The sequence below is a fragment of the Maniola jurtina genome, chromosome 1 (genome assembly GCF_905333055.1).
Source record: "Maniola jurtina chromosome 1, ilManJurt1.1, whole genome shotgun sequence".
Classification (NCBI taxonomy): Eukaryota; Metazoa; Arthropoda; class Insecta; order Lepidoptera; family Nymphalidae; genus Maniola; species Maniola jurtina.
The window spans coordinates 6,122,492-6,149,504 of record NC_060029.1 but is presented as its reverse complement, the minus strand read 5'-3'; the positions used below and the strand labels follow the sequence as shown (position 1 = coordinate 6,149,504).

Sequence of the window (27,013 nt, the reverse complement as noted above, 5' to 3'; positions counted from 1 at the left end):
TCCACAATTCTTGTAGAAAGCTCTAGGTATATGAGGTTCTTTGAAAATCTTTACATAATTTGTTTTTTTAAGATGCTACGATTTCTGGATTTCTTAGACGAAATATGTAGCTTTCTTCTCGACTGCTGCCAAAATAACATCCTAATAAAGTGTATGTAGTTATGTATATCTGAATCAGTGATATTGTCCACTGGGACTTACTTTAGACGTACCCTTGTTTAAATAAATAACAACGTTCTGTATACGAAATTTTATATAATTTCAAAGTCTAATACAAACTTAATCTTATAGTAAAGAAAAAAAAAGCTTTTATCATAATAATAATTGACAGGCAGATCTAAAGCTTATCACGCTCACAAGCGCACAATAAATAACATAAATAGCGAAAACTTTACACAAGTCAAACTCCAGTACTTTATCAATCATAATTCTTTCGAGTTTTCCGGTAAGCTTAAAAACATTTTTGAGCAAGCGAGGTTGAAATTGTCACAGAACTTAGTCATCCAACTCGGCTTATGCTTCCACATAATGAACACGTAAAAGATCGGAACGCCTAGAGCTATGAAGGCAACACCGATTCCTACTTCCTTTGGACGCGTGAAACACGAGAACACTACAAGGAATGTGCAGACGATTAGGAATGTAATTGGTAAGAGTAAATTGACTCGGATTGGTCGCATCAGCTCCGGGCGAGTGTACCGCATCCACAGCAGTCCGGCTACGGAGCAAAATATGAATATGGCTTCAACTGCTGTGACGTACACCATCAGTGCCTCCACGTCGTTGGACATTAGCAGCACTAGCGTCACCAAGCACTGAAATAACAAGTGTAAATTAAAAATTTATAACACCCCCGACAAATGAAGATCACAGTAACTAGAAAAGAGCTGATAACTTTCGAACGGCGGAACCGATTTTTTTGGATTACTAAGAGCACTGTCGATCAAGCAAGCCACCTTTAAAAAAAACTACATTAAAATCGGTTCATTAGTTTAGGAGCTACGATGCCCCAGATAGATACGCACGTCAAACTTATAACACCCTTCTTTTTGGATCGGGGGTTACAAAACAAACATTTATGCAGAGTTATTTTGCGACCATCTGCAATATTTTGAGGGGTGGTTCAGAATCGATAACATACTCGAACCAATGGAATACAAAACATGTTTTGCGCCTACCATATTTTAAGAGTTAATATTCCTAATCAAATGTTGAATAGTACGCTGGATCAAATCAGTTAATCTAAACAGAAAGTGGAATGCACACTTTAATGAAGAACTACGCACGCTCACGTGTAAATATGTAATTACATTGTTTTCTATAGCGTGCGTAAATCAAACTGCAAATTGCCAGAGATCGAATGCATACTTCTCCTACGTCCACGCGTCAACTGCAAGACTAGGCTGACACTTGCCGTCGTCGTCTTGTAGTTGTTCTTACTGTCTGCAAGGTGTCGATTGTTTATACGCACGCTAAAGCCCAGACATTATCTAGCCGAAAAACAAGTGCAACATTTCTCTTCTTTCCTCCGTCGAATATTTCGTATGGAAATGTAACAAACGAACCACATTTATTTTTGTTTCTTACATTTTCATATGACAGGGTAATATGGTTCGCTTCTTACATTTCAATACGACTCATTCGAACGCAAATCAGCACTACCCGAATTTCTAAAGCACTCGGTATATGCATAAAAGTTTTCAAGCTTCGCTCAAAGTACGGCGAATTCCACCTGAGACGATGGGTGAAGCGGTTTGCCTCACTAGATTTTTATGAGCTGTGTTCAAATTGGCGCGGGTACTGGCTTACATACATTTGCGATAGGCGCATTCCACGCGGAAATTCGCCAGCTCGATTGAAGCTGTAATCTAAAGAGACCTGCGTATAACAAAAACTTACCATAAAAATAAGAGAAGGTACAGGCGTCAATCGCTTTATATCGATCAGAGAAATAGCCATCGGTAAATGTCCATTCCTAGCGCCAACGAAGAAGAGCCTGGACGAGGTGTAGATAGCGCCATTGAGGGATCCAAACGTGCACAAGGCCACAAACAGAGGCATGATCCAGGACATGAAATCCAGGATCTTGTCGCTGAACGCCACGGCGACAGCTTCTGAGGCCATTATCTCGTTTTTGGTGAGTACGGCGAAGTATGCCACGTTAGTTAGCGCATATACGAGCGTTACTACGGGCATCGAGATGCAGATGGCTCGTGGAAGGTTTCTGAAATGTTAAAAAAACAACAGTTTAAATTTTGGCTTTACAGAGACTATTTTCTCTCTCTTCTCAGAGAGTTCAAATGAAGAACTGTGAAATATGATTTTCGGAACTGAATTTGGTACGCGATGGTTAAGAAGCTAAAGAAATCCATACTAATATTATAAATGCGAAAGTGTGTCTGTCTGTCTGTCTGCTACGTTTTCACGGCCCAACCGCTGAACCGATTTTAATGAAATTTGGTACAGAGTTGGGATACATCCCGGGGAAGGACATAGGCTACTTTTTATCCCGGAAAATCAAAGAGTTCCTAAGGGATTTAAAAAATCGAAATCCACGCGGGCGAAGCCGCGGGCATCCCCTAGTACCTAATAAATCAAAACAAAAAAATAATAATTGGTAGATTTATAAAAGTGATTACGAAAAAAAATTGTTAAAGAGGCGAATTTGGATCGATCTACAAGAGCCTTTCTACTTAGCTAAAAAAGCTAAAAGTAGTGAGGTATGAAATACAATTCTCATACGATTTAAGCAAACAACGGAAGCAAAGGAGGAAAATATACCTAGATATTGGCCGAGTATAAATGTAGTACATAGGTACTACATTTATACTTTATTTTAAGCTTCCTGTTTCCGTTAATTAACATACCAATTATTCTAGAAATATTTTCAATTACATTAAAATTATTGTCATGTTCAACCCTCGATAGACGATTATCAAATCACAAAACAATTCAAAAGTAAACCATTTAGGTTTGCTTTTTAGATAGCCCTATTCATTACGTACTTAGTGACATAAAACAAGAATTGATAAGCAATCAGCAACTTACTTATAAGGGTCCTTCAGTTCTTCCGTAACGAAGTTGAGGTAGTTCCAGCCAGAATACGAAAATAGTCCTGTGTAGAATGCGATGGCAATTTTCCCTGGATCTGTTATCGTGCCTTCCATTATGTTCTCCAAGTTTTCTGTATGCCCCGAGAATAAATAACCCAAACTTGCGAAGAAGGTGACCAGCAAGGCCAATATTTTTGCTGCTGTGAAGGAGTCTTGAACTCGAGTCACCCATTTCACGTTGTAGCAGTTTAGGGCTGTGAGGAAACCTGCAAAAATGAAACAAACTTCTGTTGATGAGGGTGTAACGGCCTGCAGTATGCAAATGCAACTATGGGCCAAGCCTTAGGTATGATCCTATGCTTAATATCATAACCCATAATCCTACTTAATATTATAAATGTATGTGAAAGTGTGGATGTTTGGATGTATGGATGTTTGTTACTCAAACACGCAAAAACTCCTGGACGGATTTGGCTGAAATTTGGAATGGAGATAGTTTATACCCTGGATTAACACATAAGCTACTTTTTATCCCGAAAAATCAAAGAGTTCCCGCGGGATTTTGAAAAATGTAAATCCACGCGGACGAAGTCGCGGGCATCAGCTAGTAATATTATAAATGCGAAAGTGTCTGTCTGTCTGCTAGCTCTTTTTACGCCCATCCGTTCAACCGATTTTGACGCACAGAAATAGCTTGCGTTTCTGCATCGAACATAGGCTACTTTTTCTCCTGGAAAATTGACGAGTTCCCACGATACGACTTATAACTTCATCTTCTTTTCGTCATATTTATGTAGTTAAATCATAATTTAAAATGGTTAACCAACCTAAAACTAACGTGGATTTTACGGTATTTTTGGAAAACCCTTTATTGAATAATGAATTACTTTATTTTTATCATATATCCCAATTGAGATCGCCAGTTCAAAGTCGATATTACGACTATACGAGTAGTTGCGCTCTTATACGAGTTCATGTTTGCTATTAGCTTCCCCTCTTACACTTCGCAGAGGTCAGGAGAGAACACTGGATCCCTGTTAAAAACTTAAAACCTGTCCAATCCAGTAAATAAAGTGTTGACCATCCAACAAGTTATTTTCACTGGTTCTTTATATTCCAAACTGCCCGCATCTTCGTCCACGAGGATTCAAGTTTTTAAAATCCCCTAGGAATTTTAAATTTTTCGGGATGAAAGTAGACTATGTCAATCCATGCAAAAAATCACGCCTATCCGTTGCTCTATTGCGGCGTGACAAACTAACAAACAAAAACACTTTCGCATTTATAGTATTAAGTATAAATAACAACATACTCGTAGATAACATAACAGTAGGTACTTAATTGGAAAGTTTTATGTTAAGTAAGTGTATATGCTTTTTGATAACCTTTAAGGAGCCGAGTTCATTTACCTAATGAACATCAATATAAATAGGTACCTAATATATCATACTCGTTATCATAGATCAGTTTTCATTTGATGAATGAATTTGTTTTTATTTGTTGATCCAATACATTACAACATAAGTATAAGAGATAGTGCTTAAAATCACACTAATATTATAAAGGCGAAAGTTTGTGTGTATGTGTGTGTATGTTTGTTACTCCTTCGCGCAAAAACTACTGGACTGGCTGATAACATCCAGGATTACATAGGTACACTAGGCATATACGCATAGGCTACTTTTTGTCCCGGAAAATCAAAGAGTTCCCACGGGATTTCGGAAAACCTAAATCCACGCGGACGAAGCCGCGGGCATCATCTAGTCTAACTTAAATCTAATACTTTCAAGGCAAGAAGTGAATACTGAATACGCATCATCTAAGCAAGCGCGCTCCAACTTAGACCTCATCATTGCCTTTTATTAAGCACTAGCGACCAACCCCGGCTTCGCACGGGTAGCTTATTACAGTTTTCGAAGGGATCTCAATTTTTTTTTGAAAATTAAATATGACCTATGTCACTCAGGAATAATGTAGCTTTCTACTGGTGAAAGAATTTTCAAAATTGTTCAATATACTCGTAGTTCGAGAGATTACTTCCTACACACAACTTACAAACTTTACCTAGGTATTTATAATGTTAGTAAGTAAATATAAAAGTACCTATTAGACGACTGTCATTACTTATAACTTGTGCATTTGACAAGCTTATCTTATAGGCATATAAGACACACACATACACACACACACACACACACACGCGCGCACGCTGTTGTTATCTTTTATTTGTTAGATAATAATAAAATACTGTCTAAGTCTATTCTGTTGATATACAATATTTTTTATAACTTAAATAAGTAATCTTTTGTGGCTTTATGTTAAACCTAAATTAAGATTGTAAAAATAATTTTGTACGCTGTTGATTACGAACTAATAAATAAAATAAAATAAAAATATGTAAGTACCTTTAAAAATTATGTTTTTTCTATATTTATATTTAGAATTATTCTCATATAAGTGAACATTGTTCTTCTGAGAAATAAAAACTCTTTAAACCTTTTTGTGCCAACTAAAGGACCTTAAACTCAGCTAAATGTTGTGGATCATACAAAATGTAAAATCACAACGCTCTGTTGTTCTGTTCGGACCTTTCACCCTCCAACGTAGGTACGAATAACAATTAGGTATGTGCCCTTATGTTAGGTGTACGATCGGATAATTCGCGCAAGTATAAAGTAGTAGTTATACCAACGTGTCATGCGAGATGAAACCATCATTACCTCGTCAAGCATGACTGTGGTCAAGCACAAGCCTACCTTACAATTTTCAAAAAAATTGTCACCGTCTAAAATGTGTCATGCCAACTAAAGGACCCGAAACTCAGCTTAATGTTGTGGATGGATACAAAATGTAACAAGGAATCAAAAGCTTAATTTGCTACAATCGCCAAACCAACGAAATCTGTATGGTAGGTACGCAGCACCACACAAATTCCAACACCACTCGACGCGCGTTTCGCCCCGACACCGGAGCATCCTCAGCAGATGTAGACCTTACAATTATTATAGCAAATTAAGCTTTTGGTTCCTTGTATATCATGGACTTCCGCAAAATAACGCCTGCTTCTATAATACATACAAAATGTAACCACAAAGCTGTTATTCTAACATAATAATAACAATTATGTGCCCTTATGTTAGGTGTACGATCGGATAATTCGCGCAAGTACCAACGTGTCATGCGAGAGGAAGCCGTCATTATCCTGTCAGGCGCAATCAGTAGCGCGCCATCGCAGCGGAATATAAAGACGAGGATATAGTGGTAGCCTGGATTGAGGCGTTCATTCATTGTTATCGCAGAGGCAGACATCTTTACAATTGCGATCAAGATTTTTTTATTGCGATGCCCATTTCGTATAATAAAGGCGTGGCATAAAATCCTTTGACTTACGAGTATGTGATGTGAAACAGTTCCTTGTTTATTTTAGGAGGCACCCACTAGAATGCGCGTAATTTTATATATTCAAGTATGTATTGGAAAAGAACCATTGTGTATAAATGGTTAGACGCGGTGATGTGGCGCGGGCACATTTTCTCCAAAGACCGTGATGGTGTCCACATCGTTACAAGAATTTATGTAACCCCTGAAATAACGCCATACATAACGCAACATAATATGAGTCTGTGCCCCGTCTGTTGTACCTGTCTACCTATGAGTATCTGGTAAACATAAATGAGATATGCGTAAGATAGGTGTAGCAATTAGATGATGTTAAAATCAAGTTAGAATTAGAGTACATCGTTTCCATAATAAAGGCTGAAAGAATTTTCACGAACCAATTAACAAAATTTTCGAGAAGGCATTCGGTTCATTGAAATGTATGTAGATTGTTAGCTACAGATGCAGTAAAATGAGACTAAAGTACAGGCTAAATTCAAGGTTACATTGTAAAATACCGTCTTTATCGAAACAATGGTTTACAATGAACCAAAAGCTTAATTTGCTTTAATCCGCTGAAACATACAAATCAGTATGGTGCAATATGCAAGTCTACATTGTAACTTGTAACATCTCCTGAGGATGCTCCGGTGTCGGGGCGAAACTTGCGTTGAGTGTGTTTTGGGATTTGTCATGTGTTGCGTGGTGGCGGCGCATATACTTTCTTGGTGGCTGGCTTTTCTTGCATGTCTAGCAGTGGAAGGGCGGGCGGTACATATCGCATACTGCATGTTGCACCATACAGATTTGTGTGTTTTAGCGGAATGGACTTCCGCCAAGTAACGCCTGTCTCTCTAAAAAAAAATGGTTGTTCAAAAATGGAATGGAATTTAAAGTTGCTCGCTTGCTTGTACCTATCGAATATTCGACTTGATGTATGAAGACAAAAAGTTGTAACTTTCATCATCCATTAATCAAAAACTGCATTTACCAGTTAGGCATTGTATTCAAGTTCTTCGAATCGACCGGTGTACCTTACCAGGAAGGATCAAAATAACCGAAAAATGCCAGCGTGTCTCTGCGAGGGGTAACTGCACTTTAAACATAAAATAATTATAATTATTATCTTCTTTTCGCAGTAAGTAATTCGCAAAAAGTAATATACGAAGACGAAACGTAAAGAGATAAAAAATTTATGCTGCTCAAAATGGGCATTCACCTTTTTAACCGTTAAAATCTGACGAAATACCTGATACCTTTTCGCGATTGTTATTGCATCATACGTACAATTAACAACCTCCAAAATCGGCTACGAGATGCGATAGTAGGTATACTTACTATACCTTACAATTTACATAATTTCGTTTTCCTGCCGCTACTTTTTCGTAAGGTTCGTTTCTTTATAGTTTTGTCATCTATATTTTTTTAATTACTCTTTTCTCTCATTTATTTATTTATTATCTCATTATTACCCTATTTAAAAAAAGTTTACAAACAATAAAGTAACAGAAACACCAAAAAATATTATTAATTACTTATTATTAAGTAGGTAGGTATCGGTAGGTATGTAACTTCGAATTGCGTCTAGCTCGAAAAGAAAGTAGGTACGTATTTTTCTAGGTATTAGAATGTTGTCTTGATAAATAGACACCGTAGCGCGTAGGCCGGCCGTAGCTGTTTCTTATGGATCAAATTATTTTACGCAACACGTTTTTAATGTTGACTTAAAATTAAGTTTTTATTGGGTACCTACATCATTAACAGGATAGTTGGTCAACTTTTTTTAATCCGCTCTATCAAAACACTGATCTTTGTCGATAGTGCAGTCTGTGTTGGAAATATTTTAGTTAACCCTTTACTGGAAGAAAAGACAAAGAGTAGGTACAGTGTAGTACCAGAGGGTTCCATTTTACTATTATTATACACTAGCTGATGCCCGCGACTTCGTCCGCGTGAATTTACGTTTTTCAAAATCCCGAGGGAACTCTTTGATTTTCCGGGATAAAAAGTAGCCTATTTCTTAATCCAGGGTATAATCTATCTCCATTCCAAACAGCCAAATCCGTCCAGTAGTTTTTGCGTGATTGAGTAACAAACATCGAAACATCCACACTTTCACATTTATAATATTAGTAGCATATTAGGATATTCGAAGGACTGATCTAAATAATATAGTGTCATTATAGTCTCTATTAATATTATATGATAATATATCTAAATTATTTGGGAAGTTGGTGAATAAAACGGTGTAATTACATGAAATAAAATTTTACGAGAAGCAAAAAACTCAATGAAAGCTGTTGAAATTTTACTGTAATTTATAATACCGTTTGGATCGAAATCCTTTGGATTCAAATTTAGCACAGTCTTAGGCTGTTTTGAATAGAAATGAGTTCAAGTTTTTATTCAGTATACTTTAAATCATGAATTTTGGATTCAATTTAGTACAGTTTTAGGCCGCTTGTCTTGTAATTATTTTTTGTTGGTTTTCCTGGTCTTATCAGTTTGCGTTTCCATAGATTTGGGATGAATACCTAATCTGACGCGTTCGGTCGGGGTTTTTATTGCTGGTAATGTCTGCCAAAATTATCAATGAAGTAGTGAAGTAGGTAATAATACTTAATTGTTGTTTCTAGGTCTGCTCATCATTTTCACTAGAGCTTGTTCTAGTAAAAAAGCAAAGATTTTGCAAGTATATGATTGAAAATAAAAGCATTGAAAACTTTATATTTCGCGAGATACAGCAAGTATCAGCATTCACAATACATTTTTTTATAAAAGGATATTTTTAAAAATAGATTGCCATTGACGTGTGGACTATGGTGAAGTCGCAAGTAGGTAGGTACCTACCTAGTACCTACTTGGTGAGTTGAGTTGGAGACGAAAAATAAAATTATTAAAACATGTTTCTGCAGTATGTAGTATGGACGACGGAATCCATTCTGGGAACTTGGCAAGTAATGCGTATTTAATGAACAAGATTTATTTCTTCAAGACAAGGCTTTCAGAGTTTTTTTAGAGAAGCACGCAATGTAAGTATTCAAAAACAACAATACTTATTTTTATGCGAACATTCAAATTTTATTTATTGAGTACCCATACCTAAGTAAAAATTAAAAATGACTAAGTATACCTACCTAAGTTGTGTCTTATGAAGTTATGTCACACGCAATCAAAGGAAAGGTAAGATTCAGAAATTCTACTTTTGAACATTATGATAAAATCACGACTGAAACTATTGTTTACAAGTTTGAATTTAATTCTGGTAACTAAATAGTATCTATCTAAGGCACGGTTTATATGAAAGTGGCGAATAGTGGTCTGAGGATATCTGCGACCTTAAACTGAGAATCTGACTGAGATCGATCTCAGTTTGTTAGTTAGGTATAATGATGGCATTATTGAGGTTTTTTAGATATTAGATAGATTTTAGATTCAGACATTAGATAGAATAATAGTATAGGCATACATAGTGGCAAAGTGGAAGGTAAGATACGTTGATAACGTAGACATAGATGCTTTGGTCTGAAAAATTAACATTGTGCTCTCGATACTAACCTAATCCACGACGCTCTACAGGTCGCAAAAAATCGAGGCACATTACAATGAAGCGACGTTGTTTGCAAGAAAGTTTCAAGTGGATAGAGGGGATGACCCTCAGTACAGACAATTGCGATTTACGATGCTATTCACTTACATGTTATACTAGCTGCGATGAGGCTCACGGCGTCTTTGGGCGGCTCACAGGCAGGCCACAGCGGCTTGAGGATGTTCTGGGCGAAGGTGAGCGCTGTGATGGCGTTCCCCGTAGGGACCAGGATGAACAGTGCTACCCAGAGGTAGAGGAATGCGGGCAGGTCCCCAAAAGCCTCGCCGATGTAAGCGTAGTCACCGCCGGACTTAGGGATCATTGTACCTGAAATTGTTGTCTATGTTTATACAAGGGGAAACTGATTGACTTATCAACGTGCAACTCAAACCAATGCATGTAGAAACTTGTGCACGTAAATTCTTTATATAACCCCTGCAATAGGTTTAAGGGTACTTATATGGGTCATCAAACAGTTTCCACGGGGTTTTTAAGGTTCCGTACACCAAAAGGAAAAACGGAACCCTTATAGGATCACTTTGTTGTCTGTCCGTCTGTCGTGTTTGTCAAGAAAACTTATAGGGTACTTCCCGGTGACCTGAATTATGAAATTTGGCAGGTAGGTAGATTTTATAGCAAAAGTAAAAGAAAAATCCAAAAACCGCGAATTTGTGGCTACATCACGAAAAAAAAGTGTTTTAAAATTCAAATTATGATAACTTTACCAGGTGGGGTTTGAAAGGGCTTTGGGTACGTGTACATTCTAAAACAGGTTTTTATTTATTCTTATGGATAAGTTTTTGATTTGTCGTGCAAAATGTCGGAAAAATACCCGAGTACGGAACCCTCGGTGCGCGAGTCTGACTAGCACTTTGCCGGTTTTGTAAAACGCAAACCAAGTTTCGGGTAATTTTCAAGCCTCAATTTGAAATCAATCTTTTGTTATCAGTAGATACCTACCTAGGTTATAAGTTGATAATATGTTATTGATCAGGTAAATAATAGGTACAGTTTTACGCTAGACATCTATATACCTACTTTCCTATTACCATGCGACAATGCACTACATTCCACAATGCAGTTGGTTCGTGGAATGTATCAATAGCTGATAGACTCGATTTCCGAATAAGGTGAAGATAACTAAGAAATAACCCGATGAAAAAAATAAGTAAGTAACAAGTCTGTGTCGATAAATTCCGTTTGAGTTTTATTCTCATCAGAGAAATCCAAATAGTACTATACTTATCTATGATTCTCATACATACCGACTGATACTAAACTGAAAAGTATATTTATCAGGCACCTATCTACTAGAATTTTTGTCAAAATCGTCAAATCCTATAATAACTATGTCTCCAAAGTCCATGAGAACGCTTAAACAGGTCGAGTAGGAACTAGGTAGTTGTCAAAATGAACCTACTTAGCATAATGACCTATTAACCTATTTATAGGTACCTATATTATAGATCAATGTCTATGCGGTCAAAACAGGGTCAAAATAAGAATAGGAGTGACTCTCCGCCATATTGTGACTTAGCTGACAATATAGGTAGGTACCTATTACCTAGGCACATATTATTGAGCCATTCTGAGAAACCTAAGGAAGGAAAGTAAAACACTATCGGAATACTATGCAAATTGTTAGAGCCGTTACCGAGAAAGAACCTACCTATATTCTTTAATCTAAACTTGGAAAGTGAATTACGTTCTAAATCTCATCTAAATGAGCTTCCGATACACCAAAATAATACTCTTTTAAAGCATCTATAAGATATGGACTAAGAGCCAGCGCGCGCCAGACCTTCATTATTTTATAAAAGCTGAAAGTTTCTGTGCATTGTCCCTAACACAACTAATTTGCCTAACGTTCTATACTTAATGCCTATACTTAATGAAAAAAGGTAACTTATATCTTTTTCAATTTACTAGCCTAGCAATGTAAACATTTGCCATTTTTTACCACCCCCCTACCAGACACAAACTTTAAGGGTGTGGTGGCAGGACGTTGCCAGGACACAAGGTGTCTGGCAATGCATGACGTAATTTCTAATACGATTCTGAAGAAAATATTAAAAAAAAATAGTCTTTATACTTTGACGTAAGACTTTTTTTACACCTTTTTTATCTCCCAAAGCCACCATGATCCAAACTTCATAGTCGCTGATCGTTTTCCCCTGTGTTGGGGACAATATGCAAAGAAACCTTCAGCTTTTATAAAATAACGAAGGTCTGGTACGCGCTGGCTCTCTCTCTAATAGGAACTGCGTCTATTGTATCAGTAGCGACGTAGAGGCCGATGACTGCCGTTATTTATTTTTAACTACATATTAAGTAGGTAGATCCACCTACCTACAATATGGGTCAAGTTCATAGCGAGTTTAATGATCATGCCGCTCGGCAACAAAAAAATATTAATAGGAAAAGCTGCAAACTTTTTACCTCATTATTTCACGATCTCCGCCCCGACGCGATAGCTATTAATCCATTAGGTAGTTATAATATGTATGTACCTATATTTGATAAATACGTTAATGATAAAAAAATAAGCTTTAATTACATTTAGACCCACTTTAAATCAATAATATCAAATCAATAAAAGTACATAGATAAATATTTATTTTCGTCACGTAGATCTACCGGCTATACCTACCTACTACGTTTATTTTAAGCAATATCATATTGCTTAAAATAACCGTAGGTAGGTAAGGATTTATTAAATATTTCATAGTGCGAAAATTCAATAAAGAATAGATGCAACTAACTACCGTTTTCGTTGCATTGTGCATCATAGATAATATCTACGTGCATTGCCAGAGTAGTATTTTATTGCACGTGTATCTACGTAACCACTAAGCACACGTGGTGTACTTTTGACAAATTAGCAAATGAGTATAATTCACAACTCACCTAACTCTGCATAGCACAGAGCTCCAATCATGGAAAGGAATCCGCTGAGCACCCACACAATAAGGGCCATGCCTTTTGAGCCAGAATACTTCAAGGCCAGACTGGGGGACACAAAGATTCCGGACCCCACGATCACTCCCACAATGATCGCAACTCCATTCAATAAGCTCAATTCTTTTTTCAATCGTACCCCTTCAGTCGATTCCCGTTCCACGCTTACGCCGCTTTCACCGCAATCCATGGCCTTCGGCGTCAACCCCTCTGCTGCTGATACTTTCGTCATTTTTAATTAATTAAATGATCCTCCGAAATAATCAATACTGAATGAGTTTCAACCTTTACATAAAATATTCAGTTCGGTATCCTTAAACTTTAGTCCATGCATAATGTACTGTAGCGGAAAGTCTGCTCTTCATTCACGCAAACATTGCATCACACTGCTTTAGGCCACCGCGGCAAACACCACGTGCGGCGAAAAACACCATAACCAGCCTTGCCCTGATAAATTGTGAAGTCGGTTCACCGCGAAACAGCTGCTGATAACGTGCGAGTTAATATACACTTATTGCACGCGATATTTTATTCATATATTTGATGCTTCCGTTCAAATAGGTTAATTTAAATTCAAGAAAATTATATTTATCACGTCTGACGCGGCTAAACTTTTAAATATAGACTATTCTATGATTTCATAAAGTATTAAATACAACTGTATTGTTTTAAACTATCACGAATTTATTATGCCGGTTACGATCGAAAATGCGGCACGGCGCGACAGACGGACACGTTCAACGCTCCCTGTCCCCACTTTACTATTCATTTTACCTCCAAGTTAACCACGAGTCCGACAGTCTACCGCCTGAGCGTGACTCAACAGCAGAAACGACGTACAGCATTGCGACGCGCAAACTATTATCAGCTTTATCACTCTTAATGTACAGTTTATTTCAGTTCAAACGTTACTCAACTATTCATTGCCAAGTTTGAACAACGGGTTTTAGTTGTCTCTCTCGCGCCTCTCGACCACGTGTATGGATGGCATACTTTTGATAACAAACCTCTAAATCTTGATAACACATCCTCCGAGTGATAAGCCTACGAGACTAAAAAAGAATAGACTTGTTGACATGCCCAGGATATGAGCAATTCGTTTAAATCCCTGCTGGGGTCAATGACAGACGCTATTCTGGGCCATATGTTAGTGATAGTTCTATAAGATCAATCTTATTTCAAATATATTAATGTGTTGTAAACTAATGAAGCTTTAAAAAAGAAAGTCGTTATAAACTTATAAATACATGGATATATTTTATACATTCAGTACACATAAGGTAGGCAATATAAATTATACAAATAATATACATTATATTATATACACAGACAACAAAAATGTAATATACCTAGTTAATTATTTTCGATTAATATGTAAGTCAGTCATCACACTCCGAGGTACAAAATTGTTTATGATTTACATGAGGGAGGCAGGAAGGGGTATAGCGAAAATATTTTCAACTTTACATTATTAAAATAATTATAAATATTATGTTAAAATTGAAAAACTAAAAATCAACAATTACTTACTCTTAAAAATCTTGTATGCGACCAAACATCGATTTCTAACTGAAGCTGAAGCCGATGGACCGGCTATCGCCACTTACCATCGGCCATGTTGAAGATTTCTAAGATATTCTGTCCAAGATTGCTATAAGTGAATATAATGTTTTTCAAAAGTTATACTAAGTTGAACTTATCATAAATAATATTAATAACACTTCGAAATTTTGTAAATTATGATTTATTTAACCACTTCAAAGTAATTTATCAATCACAATTAGAAGTCTCAGACCTCAGTTCGGTTAATTTCACGCTTGCTACCTACCTTTGTTTTGATCTGGCAAAACAAGAAGATAATCTTGTAAAAAAAAAGTATTTTTTTCTATTTAATTCATCATAGTAAAAATAGTGATGGTAGTAATATTTTCATGAAGGATTTAAAATAATTTAGATTAGGTATTAATTAAACATTTATAGGTGCATACAGAAAGATACATTATCAATAGCGTAGAAAATATAATATTGGTACTGATTCTGTTGATAACTAAATTTTAGAGTGATAGGTAATATGAAGAGGACAGACACAGTTTGACAGATTTAAATTTAATTTAGAGCTGTCAAACCTCGTGACTTTAGCTGCCAGTCGCGAGCCTATAGTTTAAATTTATAGCGTGCACTAAAATTTAGAGTCTTTAAATGTAAAATTCATGTTCTGTCCCTTTCCAACAATATTAAAAGGAGGAGGACGCAGATACTCTAAATTTAGTTTAGAGATAGACAACAGAATCGGTACCATTGATCTCTAAAATCGCGGCACGCAGCGCACCAACAGCGTGGGCATAACCTTATTAAAATAATAATAAATCGATTTTTTTAAACATGCTGTAATATAATAAAGTTGCGTTTGTGTGAGTACTGTGAACCTGCTCAGGTTAATCAATCTGTACTTTATATCGATATTATAGGTAATAGACTTAAGTATATAAATATTGTCCATAAAAATATATAGGTACATTTAATAGCAACAATAAAGTTAGTCATTTTCACTTTTCTCTGTATACTTAAATATTCTAGCAGTACCATCGTTCGATGTTGATAGTATAATGTTTTCCTTTGCATTGTAGCACAAATCTAGTACTTGGGAACAATGTCCAGTCAGCACAAACTTTCGTTCACCCGACTTCGCGTCGTAAACACGCAGGGAACCATCCAAACACCCGGCAACTATTTGGTCTTTTATCCAAATGATCTTCGTTACGCCGGAGCTACTTTCGTCATCAGCTTTGGCGCAGTGATGGCGGATCATTTTCTTCCCTGTATCCCATATTGTTGTAGACCCATTCAATGCTCCTGGAAATCGAAAAAAGTGAAAATATTTTCTTATTAATTCTATAGACTTAGAATCCATTATTTAATGTTACGTAGGTGGTCCATACAAACAATCTAAACTTATTCCATACTAATATAAATGCAAAAGCGTGTCTCTCTGTCTGTTTGCTAGCTTTTCACGGCCTACTCGTTTAACCAATTCTGACGAAATTTGGTACAGGTGTAATCTAAATCTATGTGGGCGAAGTCGCAGGCATCATCTAATAAATATATACCCAATTAAATGGATGATAAAAATATTCCGACTGGGAATACCTGAGATTTTTTCACTGAGTATTTTTATTTTCGAAACTACGGGTTTCTATTTTAAAATTTACCCGATGACCTGGGTAACCCGTAAAATACCTAGGACAGATCTGTAACCCTATTTTTTATTAAATAATAATTTTGAGTCGTTTAAAAAATAATACTATTAATATTTTAAATCGTATTTTGAATGCACTAGCGGCACTAGCCTAAAAGAAAAACTACAAAGGAATCCAAGGATGTGAAGTGCCTATTTTACTATTATTTTAATTTTGGTAATCTTTCACACAATTTCGTCATACTCATTTGAATTTCAACCGGTTTATTTTCACAGATATCACAGAAAAACAGTAGGTAATGAACGAAAGTAAAATTAGTCACGCATGAAATATGTAAATCTGGAAACAAATTTTTTTGATGTTCCTTAGGATGAAGGATGAGACATTTAACAATATTTTTGCTACAGACAGCATTTTAAGTTATATCAAGGTTATATCTGAATTGCAAATGAATCCAAAGGCCTGAACAATACTGTCAATCTGATATTGTCTGGCTTAGACAGTAGACCAAAGGTGAACTAGGCAATTGACCTTTTCTATTTTGTGACACACTAAGTTCAAAGCTTATACATCTATATAGTACAGTCAGCAACAAAGCTAGGTTTGCAGCCGCCAGTACAAGCGGCTATGGGCGGATGCAAACCTGGCTTTGTTGCTGACTGTACGCGACAGGTCGAGATGGTAAGGATATGAGGCGGGGGGACACTCCGCACTTCAGCCGTGCTATCTCGCACCGGGTAGCGCGGGACATCCCCTCCCCAATTGTTAACTCGATCCGTCGCAAACTATAGGTGATATTAACAGAGGGAGCTGTACAATAATGTATTAGATTGTTGAATGATTAGAAGTGTAAATTAAAAATTTATAACACTCCCGACAAGTGAAGGTTACAGTAATAACTAGAAAAGAGCTGATAACTTTCAAATGGGTGAACCGATTTTCTTGAATTATAGCTAAGAACACTTTCGATCAAGCCACCTTTCAAACAAAAAAAAAAAAAACTAAATTAAAATCGGTTCGTTTAGGAGCTACGATGCCACAGACAGATACACAGATACACACTTCAAACTTATAACACCCCTCTTTTTAGGTCAAGGGTTAAAAAGGCAAACTAAGGGATGTATGAAGCATGGTTACACTGCAGAGCGCAAAAGAAATAGTGTGTATTATTTCTAATATAAATAATAATTGTAGCACATTGTAAAGTTTTAATTTATTACTTACCTACAGCAAAATATCCTAGCTGTGGGTCTGGGGAAAAGGCTATAGTTTCCAAGTCAATCTCTGTGTCCATCTGTTCCACTACTTTACCATTACTTGGTGTTATTAGAGCAATTTTACCTGTAATTAAAAAATTTACAATTGTTACAAACGGTTTAACATCTAATCATGTGTATTTTGTGTCAAAACTATATAATCAATACATTTCTAATGAGGAACTCAAGTGTTTGATTTATTATTTCAAAAAACATAATTGGTCGATGGCTCCACACAATGTTTTACTAAGTTTCTGTGTGCATTGGACAAGCGTGATAGGCCAATGTAAACAAGATTCTTAATTCAATAAAGATTTTTCTAACATTCTAGAGCACAGGGCTCTAGTCGCTTATTCATAGTGTAGTAAAATGATGCTTTTGAATTATCAATATTTTGATCCAGTTGCATGAGTTGTGGTTATGTGGCTACTGGGTCAAAATATCAGTAATTCAAAACCATTATATTAATTGTGGTATGTTCCCAGTTATAATATGTGATTATTACCATCTGTTGATATGGATGCTAAGAGACTGTTTTCTGGATGTACATCAATAGCATTAATCCAAATATCATGTGTCCCAGGGGGTATGTGCTGTAGAACTGTTCCACTTTTAAGATCCCAGATTTTTAATGATCCATCCTTATAACCTGATGCAAGCCGCACTCCATCATGGAAAATCTGAGAAATAAAATAGGGAAATCTAACCTAAGTTGAACACATATTTAAAATTATAATGACTGAATAGTTAAAGATTAATTAATTTTGAAAGTCACCTAAAGTGAAGTATCTATTAACAATATTATTTGCAGATATCAGCTTTCATTGACATTTTTGTAGTCTCTACTGTATCTTTTTAATGAATATTTAGTTAAGAAACTAGTTGGGCTTACGTCGACTAAATACCTTAGTATAGCTGTATTAATCGATACTTATAAATTTATGTACCTTTCCACATTCAGTCCTTATAGTGTGCCCCTTCAATACTTTAGCCTCACCGGAAGGTATTTTAAAGATGTATATGTCTCCAGTCATTGCACCACATATCAGAACTCTAGAGCCAAAGTGCCAGAGAGCCCAGCTGAGGTCATCAGCCTCATACTCAAACGCAATTGGCCAAGGTACTTGATGGTCGTCATCCAATCTGCATTTCCAAACTTTAATGACCCCTGACATATCAACAGTTGCTAAACATGCGCCATCATAACTAAAACCAACGAAAAATACGGAGTCTTTATGGCCAGTGCAGTTCATTATGGTCTGCCCGTGTTCAGTTGACCACACATAAGCTTTGTCGTCTTCGCCGCCTGTCGCTGCAAGTTTTCCATTAGGGTGAAGATCGCAGCAGAACACTGAGCCATTGTGCTTATCGAACACCAGTGCGGCGAGATCCTCTGGCTTCTCCATTTCTTCGTCTTCTTCCTCTTGATCGTCGACTTCTTCAAATATTTCATCCGTAAAATCCACCTCCTCCATTTCCTCGAATATTATACCGTCGTCGTCCATGCCCACTATTTCGTCACCATTAATGGATGATGGTGGTGTGTTCTCCTGGCGTTCTATCATTTTTCTTACGTTGTTAACTGCCTCTTTTTGTAGCTATTATAATTAGGTATTCAATACTTATCGGCTTTCAGTTCAGACTCAGCACTTGCAATCACTAAACAATGAGCGTTGGTAACAGGGGGCTGGTATTATTATGCACTTTTAATAAACTTTACTAAAAGGTTATAAAGTTTTAAGAAAGTTGAAAACACATGTTTTTGTTTTTCTTAAAATCTCATTGACATAATATTGACATTGTCTCATTCTTCATCCATAGCCAATACTCTGTGATCTGTCAATTTCAGAAAAAAAACTCTAGAGTCAAGCCGCAAATTGCATGGAACATGGAACAAAAAAATGTAAAGCCGGTTATACACAATCAAGTTTACCGAATAAGTTTGTAGCCAACTTGAAGCGGTGTGCAGTAAACTTGACGATGTATCAGTGTGAGGGCTATCAGTGTGCACGATGTCATGCGCACTTGACGTCGTATGGCAATCAATTTACTAGACGCCACTTGAAGTCCGCCACAAACTTGACGGTAAACTTGACTTTGTATGGCAAGGAACATATTATTTACTCTAGGGCCAGCGTTAGTTAGGCACGCCGCACGGAACAAATTAGTTATTACTCTATTAGTTACTTAGCTAGACAAAACGTAGTAATTACTTAAATACTCTTTGGCCACAAGCCAGCCTTCTATGATTCTTGGTAGAGGGAACTAAAGTGAAGGAACTCTCGATTTGATCCTGAATAAAATAGAATAGAATAGATTTTTATTCAAATAAACTTTTTACAAGTGCTTTTGAATTGTCAAAATAATCTACCACTAAATCGACGATAATCAAATATGACTATGGTGACGTGAAATCATAAAAATGGGGCTACATTAGAATTTCCTATATTAAATTTATTAGCATTTTTGACGCTTGCTAGGGACGTCGAAGCCTTGAGAGAAGAAGAAGTTTTGTTACAAGTTTCCTAACTGTCGTAAACTATGCCATAAGCTCATGGCCCTTTCATGCCCATTAAGTCAAAAAACTACAGTTGACAATGACTTGAAACTGGACCTCAATTATATCTCCATGGGACCTCGTAGTTTCTTAACGCCGGCCATAAGTGACCAAGTTTACTATCAAGTTCGCAGCGGACTTGAAGCGGTGCAACGTACAGTAAACTGTTAGCCATACACCGTTAAGACCGAACTAGACGCCGCTTCAAATCCGCTACAAACTTGACGAAAAAATTGATCGTGTATAGCCCGTGCTAGTAGTTGTAGCATGGCCCTTAGCATGGCCCACAGCCTATAGTTGACACCTATGACGTTGACACATGACACTTGACAGTGACACTCAAATTTAAAATTAAGGTTATATTTTGTAATTAATCCATGGATAAAATTTTTAGATTTTAATTTTTATTCAATTTAAGGGTAATAAAAGGAAGAAATTATATTTAAATTTTCATGTAATTACACTAAATTAAGTATTGCAAAGGCGTTATCAACTGTTATACCTATCTAATAAGTAATTGCTATGGCTCTAGCAAATAGAGGTAAAACTTTATAAATTCTAGATTTATAATATTATTGTTTTTATTCGGGATGTGAAAGTATTAATAGGTACTTACTGAATATTTTTTCCAGCTTTATTGCAGACCACTGCTCCGTTACTATTAAGCAGACGATTTCGTGGCAAAATAAATGTCCAGAAGCCTCGCAAGCCTCACTTTGGAAGGCAAATTTTAATTGATATCTCAAAACCATATTTTGGTCCACCTAAGTCAATGTTGCCTGATATTATGACATGTGAGAAAGTCAAAGATACCATGGCAAAGAAGGAGATAGACAATCCTTTTGAAAGAATCTTGGCCAATGAATGTCTCGATTGGTTCAACACCTCAAAAATGGTTGTATTTTTACACGTAAACTCCATAAGTATGGAGGATAAAACCCCAGTCTTTGCAGCGTTGAAGAAAAATGACATGCATCTAAGAACATATGGAAAGAAAATTGTCAGTATGGCAACTAAAGGAACTCGTTATGATGCTGTCAATCAACTATTTACTTCACATCAAAACATTATATTTGGTCAGCCAGAAAATGCTGCAAAAATGTTTAAAATTCTTAAAAAAACACCACAGCTGATTGTCATGGGTTAGTACAGTATATACTAATTAGCTTTTAAATGAAATATATCTTCTTTCTACACTCTGGACTGGTTTCCACACTTAAACGTTTCTGTCTGTTGTGTGTATGAAATAAATCATGAACATACTTAATTTTTATTAAATCATATCCTGTGGGGACTTTTTGACTTCTGGGATAAAAAGTATCTTATGCCCATCTCCAGGATTGAAGCTATCTTTGTACCCCAAATAAGCTCATGACTTCATCCATATGGGTTCTTATTCTGACAAAAAAAATTATCTTTTTCAGGATGCAAGCTATATCTCTACCAAATTTCGTCAAAATTGATTAAATGGATAATCTTTTTAAAACTAATAATAGTTTTCTGTTTCAGCTGGCATAATTCAAGATAAGTTACTATCTAAAAATGATTTGGTAGAGTTCAGTAAACTCCCAAGTCTGGATGTGGCTCGGAGTCAACTGTGTTCTGTTCTCCAAAGTGCTGGCTCCTGTCTTGTGGGGCAACTCAACCAAAACCAACAGATGCTTGTGTCACATCTTGACAAACATATAGAAATACAAAGCAGCCCAACTCCAGAAGATAACAAGACAGATATAAAAGTAGAGAGTTAAGATGTAGATTGTAATATTGATGTATTTAGGGCTATTAAGAGAAATATACATATTAATGTTGGTTTTTTCCTAGAAACAATGTTAACCCACTCTGTATTAATTTACCCCTCAATGACATATTTTTTTGGCTAGAGATATTCGCTCTGATTTGGGAAAAGATTCTCAAAAAAATCAACCTTAATTGATTTCTATTTTGAAAGTCTTCTGTACATTATCGTCATTTTTATATCATACATGTACTAAGATTCTTATTATTTTCATTTTATAAAAATTAACAAGGTAGTGGTTAAAACAAATTCTTTTATAGGTAAGCTTGTTTCTTTAGGTCAAACAACCTGTGAATTAACATCAACCTTATGTCCATTTTTATTCAGTAGTATGTTTCAGAATCTATCTGTGTACACTGTTGGATCCACCACAATGTTTGATGCTAATTGAAGTCCTAATTGAAAATCTCTGGTTGATCCATGAAAATGTTGCAAGAACTGGATTCTCACTTTTGCTATAGACAAATGGAAAGGAGTTTTTGAGTATGTGAGTAAAAGTTTTAAATTTTGTTGCTGTATTGCTTATTTAGTGATACCATGAACCTTTTGAACAATTTGCATCTTTGAAGTCGCGTAAGGCATGGGTGACCTTAAACTCGCGCTGAAATTAGCGACTCACATGCCGAATAGGTATACTTAAAGCATGTGTATGTGTGGCGTAGGTACGCCTCGCAACTTAAGTCTTTACATTTTAGTTACGAATTTACGATATCTTCAGATACAGTGTTACCTAAAAAGGGCTCTTATCTTGAGCTTGCACAGTGGGTGATTTATCGATCTGTTGGTGAGCGTCTTTTTGGACGGCGGGGAGCCTCCCGTAGTGCATTGACAGTCAATCTTTCGTTTCGTGTGTTTAGTTGCTTTACAGTACCATATGCCCCTGCGCTTCCTCTTCACTGATGTCCATATTCCAGCAATCTTTTTACGTAATACTAACTGATACCTTTCCTTCCAGTTTTCATCTTACAGGAGATTCCACACAGCAGTTGAAAATGTAGATAACATTGCCTAACATTTCATGTTTCATCATTCAGTTACATGTTAACTACAAGTGTAAATTAAAAATTTATAACACCCCTACAAGTGAAGGTTACAGTAACTAGAAAAGAGCGGATAACTTTCAAACGGCTGAACCGATTTTCTTGGATTATAGCTAAGAACACTCTCGCCACCTTTAGAACAAAAAAAAAACTAAATTAAAATCGGTTCATTAGTTTAGGAGCTACGATGCCACAGACAGATACACAGATATACAGATACACATGTCAAACTTATGACATCCCTCTTTTTAGGTCGGGGGTTAAAAATATTAGATAGGCTCTGTTGAGATGTTTTCGAAGCTTCCACACTGGTAAAACCTGTTATTTCCTAACATTTATAATCACCATTCCAGATTAGTTTTATTGGGAAATGTTAGAAAACATTTAATAATAATAACAGAACACATTTAATAACTTTTGCTATAAACAGTTTTGCGATAAAATGTTTACTATTATTTTATAGTTGCTGTGTGGAAGCACCTGTATGAGATTTCGTCCTATTCATTGAATAAATGAAACCTCAAGTTCTTTTTAATACAATTTTTAATATTTATAATTAATATTAAGTTTTCTTGTATTTCAAAAACACAATCTTTGGTAGGTATTTGGTATGACTAAATACATGTATTATAAAGAGATCAATACTATCATTAATATTAAATTATTGGACTTTAAACATAAGAGTACAAAAACAGTTTTGAGCAAGGTTTTACTGACCTCAATGAGATATTTTATTACTAACAAGGTAGGTAACTCTTCGTAACTTTTGGAATTTCGAAATAATAGGTACCTATATGGGAAATGAACGATGTGACAACCATTGTTTAGCTTAACACATAGAAATTAGACAGAACTGTTTAGGGCAAAATACAAAACTAAAAATTACGGTGCAGTAAGGCGGCTGGTAGCTGTTGCGAGCGTCGTGAGTGCTACGGCCGCTTCTACTTCATCTCTGTCGTGCCTTATTGCATTAAGTCCTGTACGTTGTATTTTAGTTTCTTGCTTTCGTCGTCTTCCTTCCGCCCACCAGGAGTAGTTAGCTTCACTTGGCTGAAATCGAGCTGCACTTTCTAGCCATTTGCTTAGAAGTACAGGGCTAGTAATGGTATTGCTATTGCAGTTGGCCTTTTCACATGGCTCTATTTCATTGGAATTGTTGTTGAAATTTTCATATTTGTCTTGTGATGTAGAGGATCCGTCCGTATCGTCCTGCTTGTAAATGATCGCCGAGTCTGGACTCTGTTCGAATCTTTCATCTGGGTCTAGAGGTTCGGTTTCAGGGCTGGTAAGTTCTGGCTCACTCCAGATGCTGTCGTCGGAGCAAATGCTGAATTGTTCCACATTTCCTTGAGCTCGATCGTTATAGGTACGAATGAGATGCCCCCATGTCAGCTGGTTTCGGTCTGCGTTTACGTTTTTTAATTTCCGACGCCAGTTAGCAAACCAGTTGCATATCTAAAATAAAATGCATATAATAATCAATCTCTACGTAGGCAGGTACCTACTTAATTTTTTTAGAAATCTAACATCGGTAAATAAAATAGACACAAGTCGTGGTCTCTGAAATCGGAGACGTTTTAAAATGTCGTTTTTAACAAGACGTTTGCTGTCGTTAGGTAAAACAAAGCAGAACTGTGTTTAACCAAGCAGTGACAAAAATAGTGCCTATTTATGTACAAATAGCAAGTCTTGGCATTATTCCAATTGGGTTGACTATAGGTACGATTGTGTTACTACGTGTAAAGAGACACTTAAGAAAAAGTTATTGAATTGTTTTAATTATAAGATATGGTAATTTATTCTTACTTGTATGTACGTGAGCCCTGTTTCACGGGACAGGTGCTTTTTTTCTTCGCGGTTTGGATAAGGATTTTCTCTTCGTCGCACGAGCCAGTCTTTCAAATAGCGTTTTATTTCTGGAGTGAAGAGCCTCTTCTGTGGCCGCTGGCCCGCTACTAAACATCTCCTGAAAATTGTTAGTGTTTAGTTTTATCCACATATCTATAACATGACTAAAACATTGTTTTCATTCTTGATTAACAAAACACGATGGTTATTTTACAAATTACGACAAAAGAATGTCAATGTTCCTTGATTCGAAAGTGACGCACAAAGACATTATCAACTGAAAACTGAAAATTGTGACTCATTTTCACTAACCTTGTGTACCGCCTGTTCCTCACAGGTCTCACAGATTTTCCATTGTCCATCTTTGAATCGTCCATTTTGTCCACTTTTGCCTCACTGGGCCTTTGGATTAGTGTCATCGGAATACACTTCTTCCGAGTGACCTTCGATATCAAATTGTCACGGAAACTTGTATATTCCAAAACGCGTGCTTTAGTAGAGCACGTGCGAAGGGCACCGCAGCTTGCGACACTACTCGTTCTTCGAAACTTTGACGCTGCGGGGGATGCTTGTTAATCTATTAAAAAATAAGGACATCATGACATAAATAGATTGTCTTACAAACAGAATACTGTCCGATTACATCGAACGTGTGAGGACCGTATTGCTGGTATTCAATCTATGCGTTGATGTAACCGAAACATGACGACCACATTCCGTCGTCCACTTCTAGATGTTATTATCTCCTGAGGATTGTAGCACTGTTAAATTTGTATTATGATAACTCTAACTTATACATAGAAACTATACTTGTGTTTGAGGTGACTCGGATTCAGATTTGTATTCAGTAATTTACATAAAAAACAAAAAACATGTTAACTATTACGTGTACGGTCGAGGTCATTGTTCCTTTTTCAAAGAAACAATTAACCACTCGTTTGTTTCGTGTAAAATTGCAGTTTTAAATTATGAGTCTAACGATCGATTTAAAGCTTTTCATTTGTTTTACGTACGTTAGGAAAATAATATAACATACCTGTATGCGAGTGCGGGAAAGCTCGTGGGCAGTGTGAAAATGGCGGCGGGCGAGCGTGCGACGCCAGCGCCGCGGCGCGCGCGCACCGCCCTGCTGCAAATTCATGTTATTTCAGGACGTCTCCCGCGACGTCTTTAAACTTGATTTCAAGTGTTGTTGCTATACAAATGACATTAATCTTTGCTGTCAAATAAATTCTTGTTGATTAAAGTGTTACTCTTACTACCTAGTCCTTAATACGAGTAGCTAGTTAATCTTTATAGTTATAATGAGCTTAGCCGTAGAGTAATTTGTAAGTATGTAGAGTGGTTCTTGTACCTATGTATGATTAATTGCATTTTTTTTTCTAATTGTTAAGTTTCTTGTTAGATAAATTCAAATTTAAATTCAAAATACTTTTATTCATATAAACTTTTACAAGTAGTTTCAAATCGTCAAATGCATCTACCACTAGTTCGGAATGCCTTTCCTACCGAGAAGGACCAGCAAGAAACTCGACGGTTGCTCTTTTATAAGATTTGATATACAATATTTCCATGTATAAAAGTAATTAAAGTCTCGCGCATTGCTGGAGCTACAGGTCAAATCCACGTTCTTTTATCAATGACCTACATAATCTTCGATTGTATAATATTATGCTTTTTTCAAAAACATAATTATAATAGACTTTTTAAACGCGTGTAAAGGCAAGTCCAAAATTGATTGCGTAATTTTGTTATAAGATTAACGATACCCACAAATGACTTTTGGACTTTCCTGAGCAAGCGATAAACATTAAACGGGTTAAAAAACAATTAATTTAATAAGGTTGATGATATTCAACCACTGTTCCAAGAAAACTCTCGCGATTAGGTGTTGCGACTTTCAGCAATTACGTTCTACAATATCCGTTCCCTGCTGGTATCAGTTTGCCCTATTGAAAATCTTCTCCAACCCTACAAATACAATACATATTTTCCACTATGGCTTTTGTTTCTTTATCTAGATTGTGCCCGGCGATTTCTATTCACATCATCCCTTCTAAATCTTTGTCGTCTTTTTCTATATTTATTGTATCTATACCAAAATTACTTAACACGTTGAACTGCCAAGGTTACCAAAGCGTTACCAGTTTAATCCGTTTATCTTTTCTCTTATCATATTATGATCTGCCCATTTTCACTAAAAGTTATTTTTTCAGCATTGCTTTTGGGAAATTTTAATGGTTAATTACGAGTGGTTATTGTGTTATAGTTGTGTTTTCCATTCCATTCCATCAGCCTGTAAGCATCCACGGCTGGACATAGGCCTTTCCAAGAGAGCGCCT

The 27,013-nt window shown here is 36.3% G+C and overlaps 4 protein-coding genes across 4 annotated transcripts; 1 reads left to right on the top strand and 3 right to left on the bottom strand.

Moving 5' to 3' along the window:
- Window positions 1–235: 235 nt before the first annotated feature.
- LOC123869463 (large neutral amino acids transporter small subunit 1) lies at window positions 236–14,159 on the bottom strand. The gene is made up of 5 exons (XM_045912389.1): window positions 12,928–14,159; window positions 10,129–10,347; window positions 3,049–3,319; window positions 1,900–2,224; window positions 236–815 (listed from the first exon to the last, which is right to left on the bottom strand). The coding sequence occupies exons 1-5, from the start codon at window positions 13,208–13,210 to the stop codon at window positions 423–425; spliced, it is 1,491 nt and encodes a 496-aa protein (XP_045768345.1). The 5' UTR covers window positions 13,211–14,159; the 3' UTR covers window positions 236–422.
- Window positions 14,160–15,144: 985 nt separating this feature from the next.
- On the bottom strand, window positions 15,145–19,236 carry LOC123869484 (angio-associated migratory cell protein). The gene is made up of 4 exons (XM_045912408.1): window positions 18,379–19,236; window positions 17,937–18,111; window positions 17,400–17,516; window positions 15,145–15,831 (listed from the first exon to the last, which is right to left on the bottom strand). The coding sequence occupies exons 1-4, from the start codon at window positions 18,994–18,996 to the stop codon at window positions 15,515–15,517; spliced, it is 1,227 nt and encodes a 408-aa protein (XP_045768364.1). The 5' UTR covers window positions 18,997–19,236; the 3' UTR covers window positions 15,145–15,514.
- Window positions 19,237–20,328: 1,092 nt separating this feature from the next.
- On the top strand, window positions 20,329–21,796 carry LOC123869493 (39S ribosomal protein L10, mitochondrial). Its single transcript, XM_045912438.1, has 3 exons — window positions 20,329–20,529; window positions 20,621–21,130; window positions 21,498–21,796. The coding sequence occupies exons 1-3, from the start codon at window positions 20,511–20,513 to the stop codon at window positions 21,734–21,736; spliced, it is 768 nt and encodes a 255-aa protein (XP_045768394.1). The 5' UTR covers window positions 20,329–20,510; the 3' UTR covers window positions 21,737–21,796.
- A 1,561-nt stretch (window positions 21,797–23,357) lies between these two features.
- On the bottom strand, window positions 23,358–25,930 carry LOC123869492 (iroquois-class homeodomain protein IRX-2). Its single transcript, XM_045912422.1, has 4 exons — window positions 25,708–25,930; window positions 24,984–25,248; window positions 24,630–24,789; window positions 23,358–24,278 (listed from the first exon to the last, which is right to left on the bottom strand). The coding sequence occupies exons 2-4, from the start codon at window positions 25,088–25,090 to the stop codon at window positions 23,706–23,708; spliced, it is 840 nt and encodes a 279-aa protein (XP_045768378.1). The 5' UTR covers window positions 25,091–25,248; window positions 25,708–25,930; the 3' UTR covers window positions 23,358–23,705.
- Between the last annotated feature and the right edge of the window lie 1,083 nt (window positions 25,931–27,013).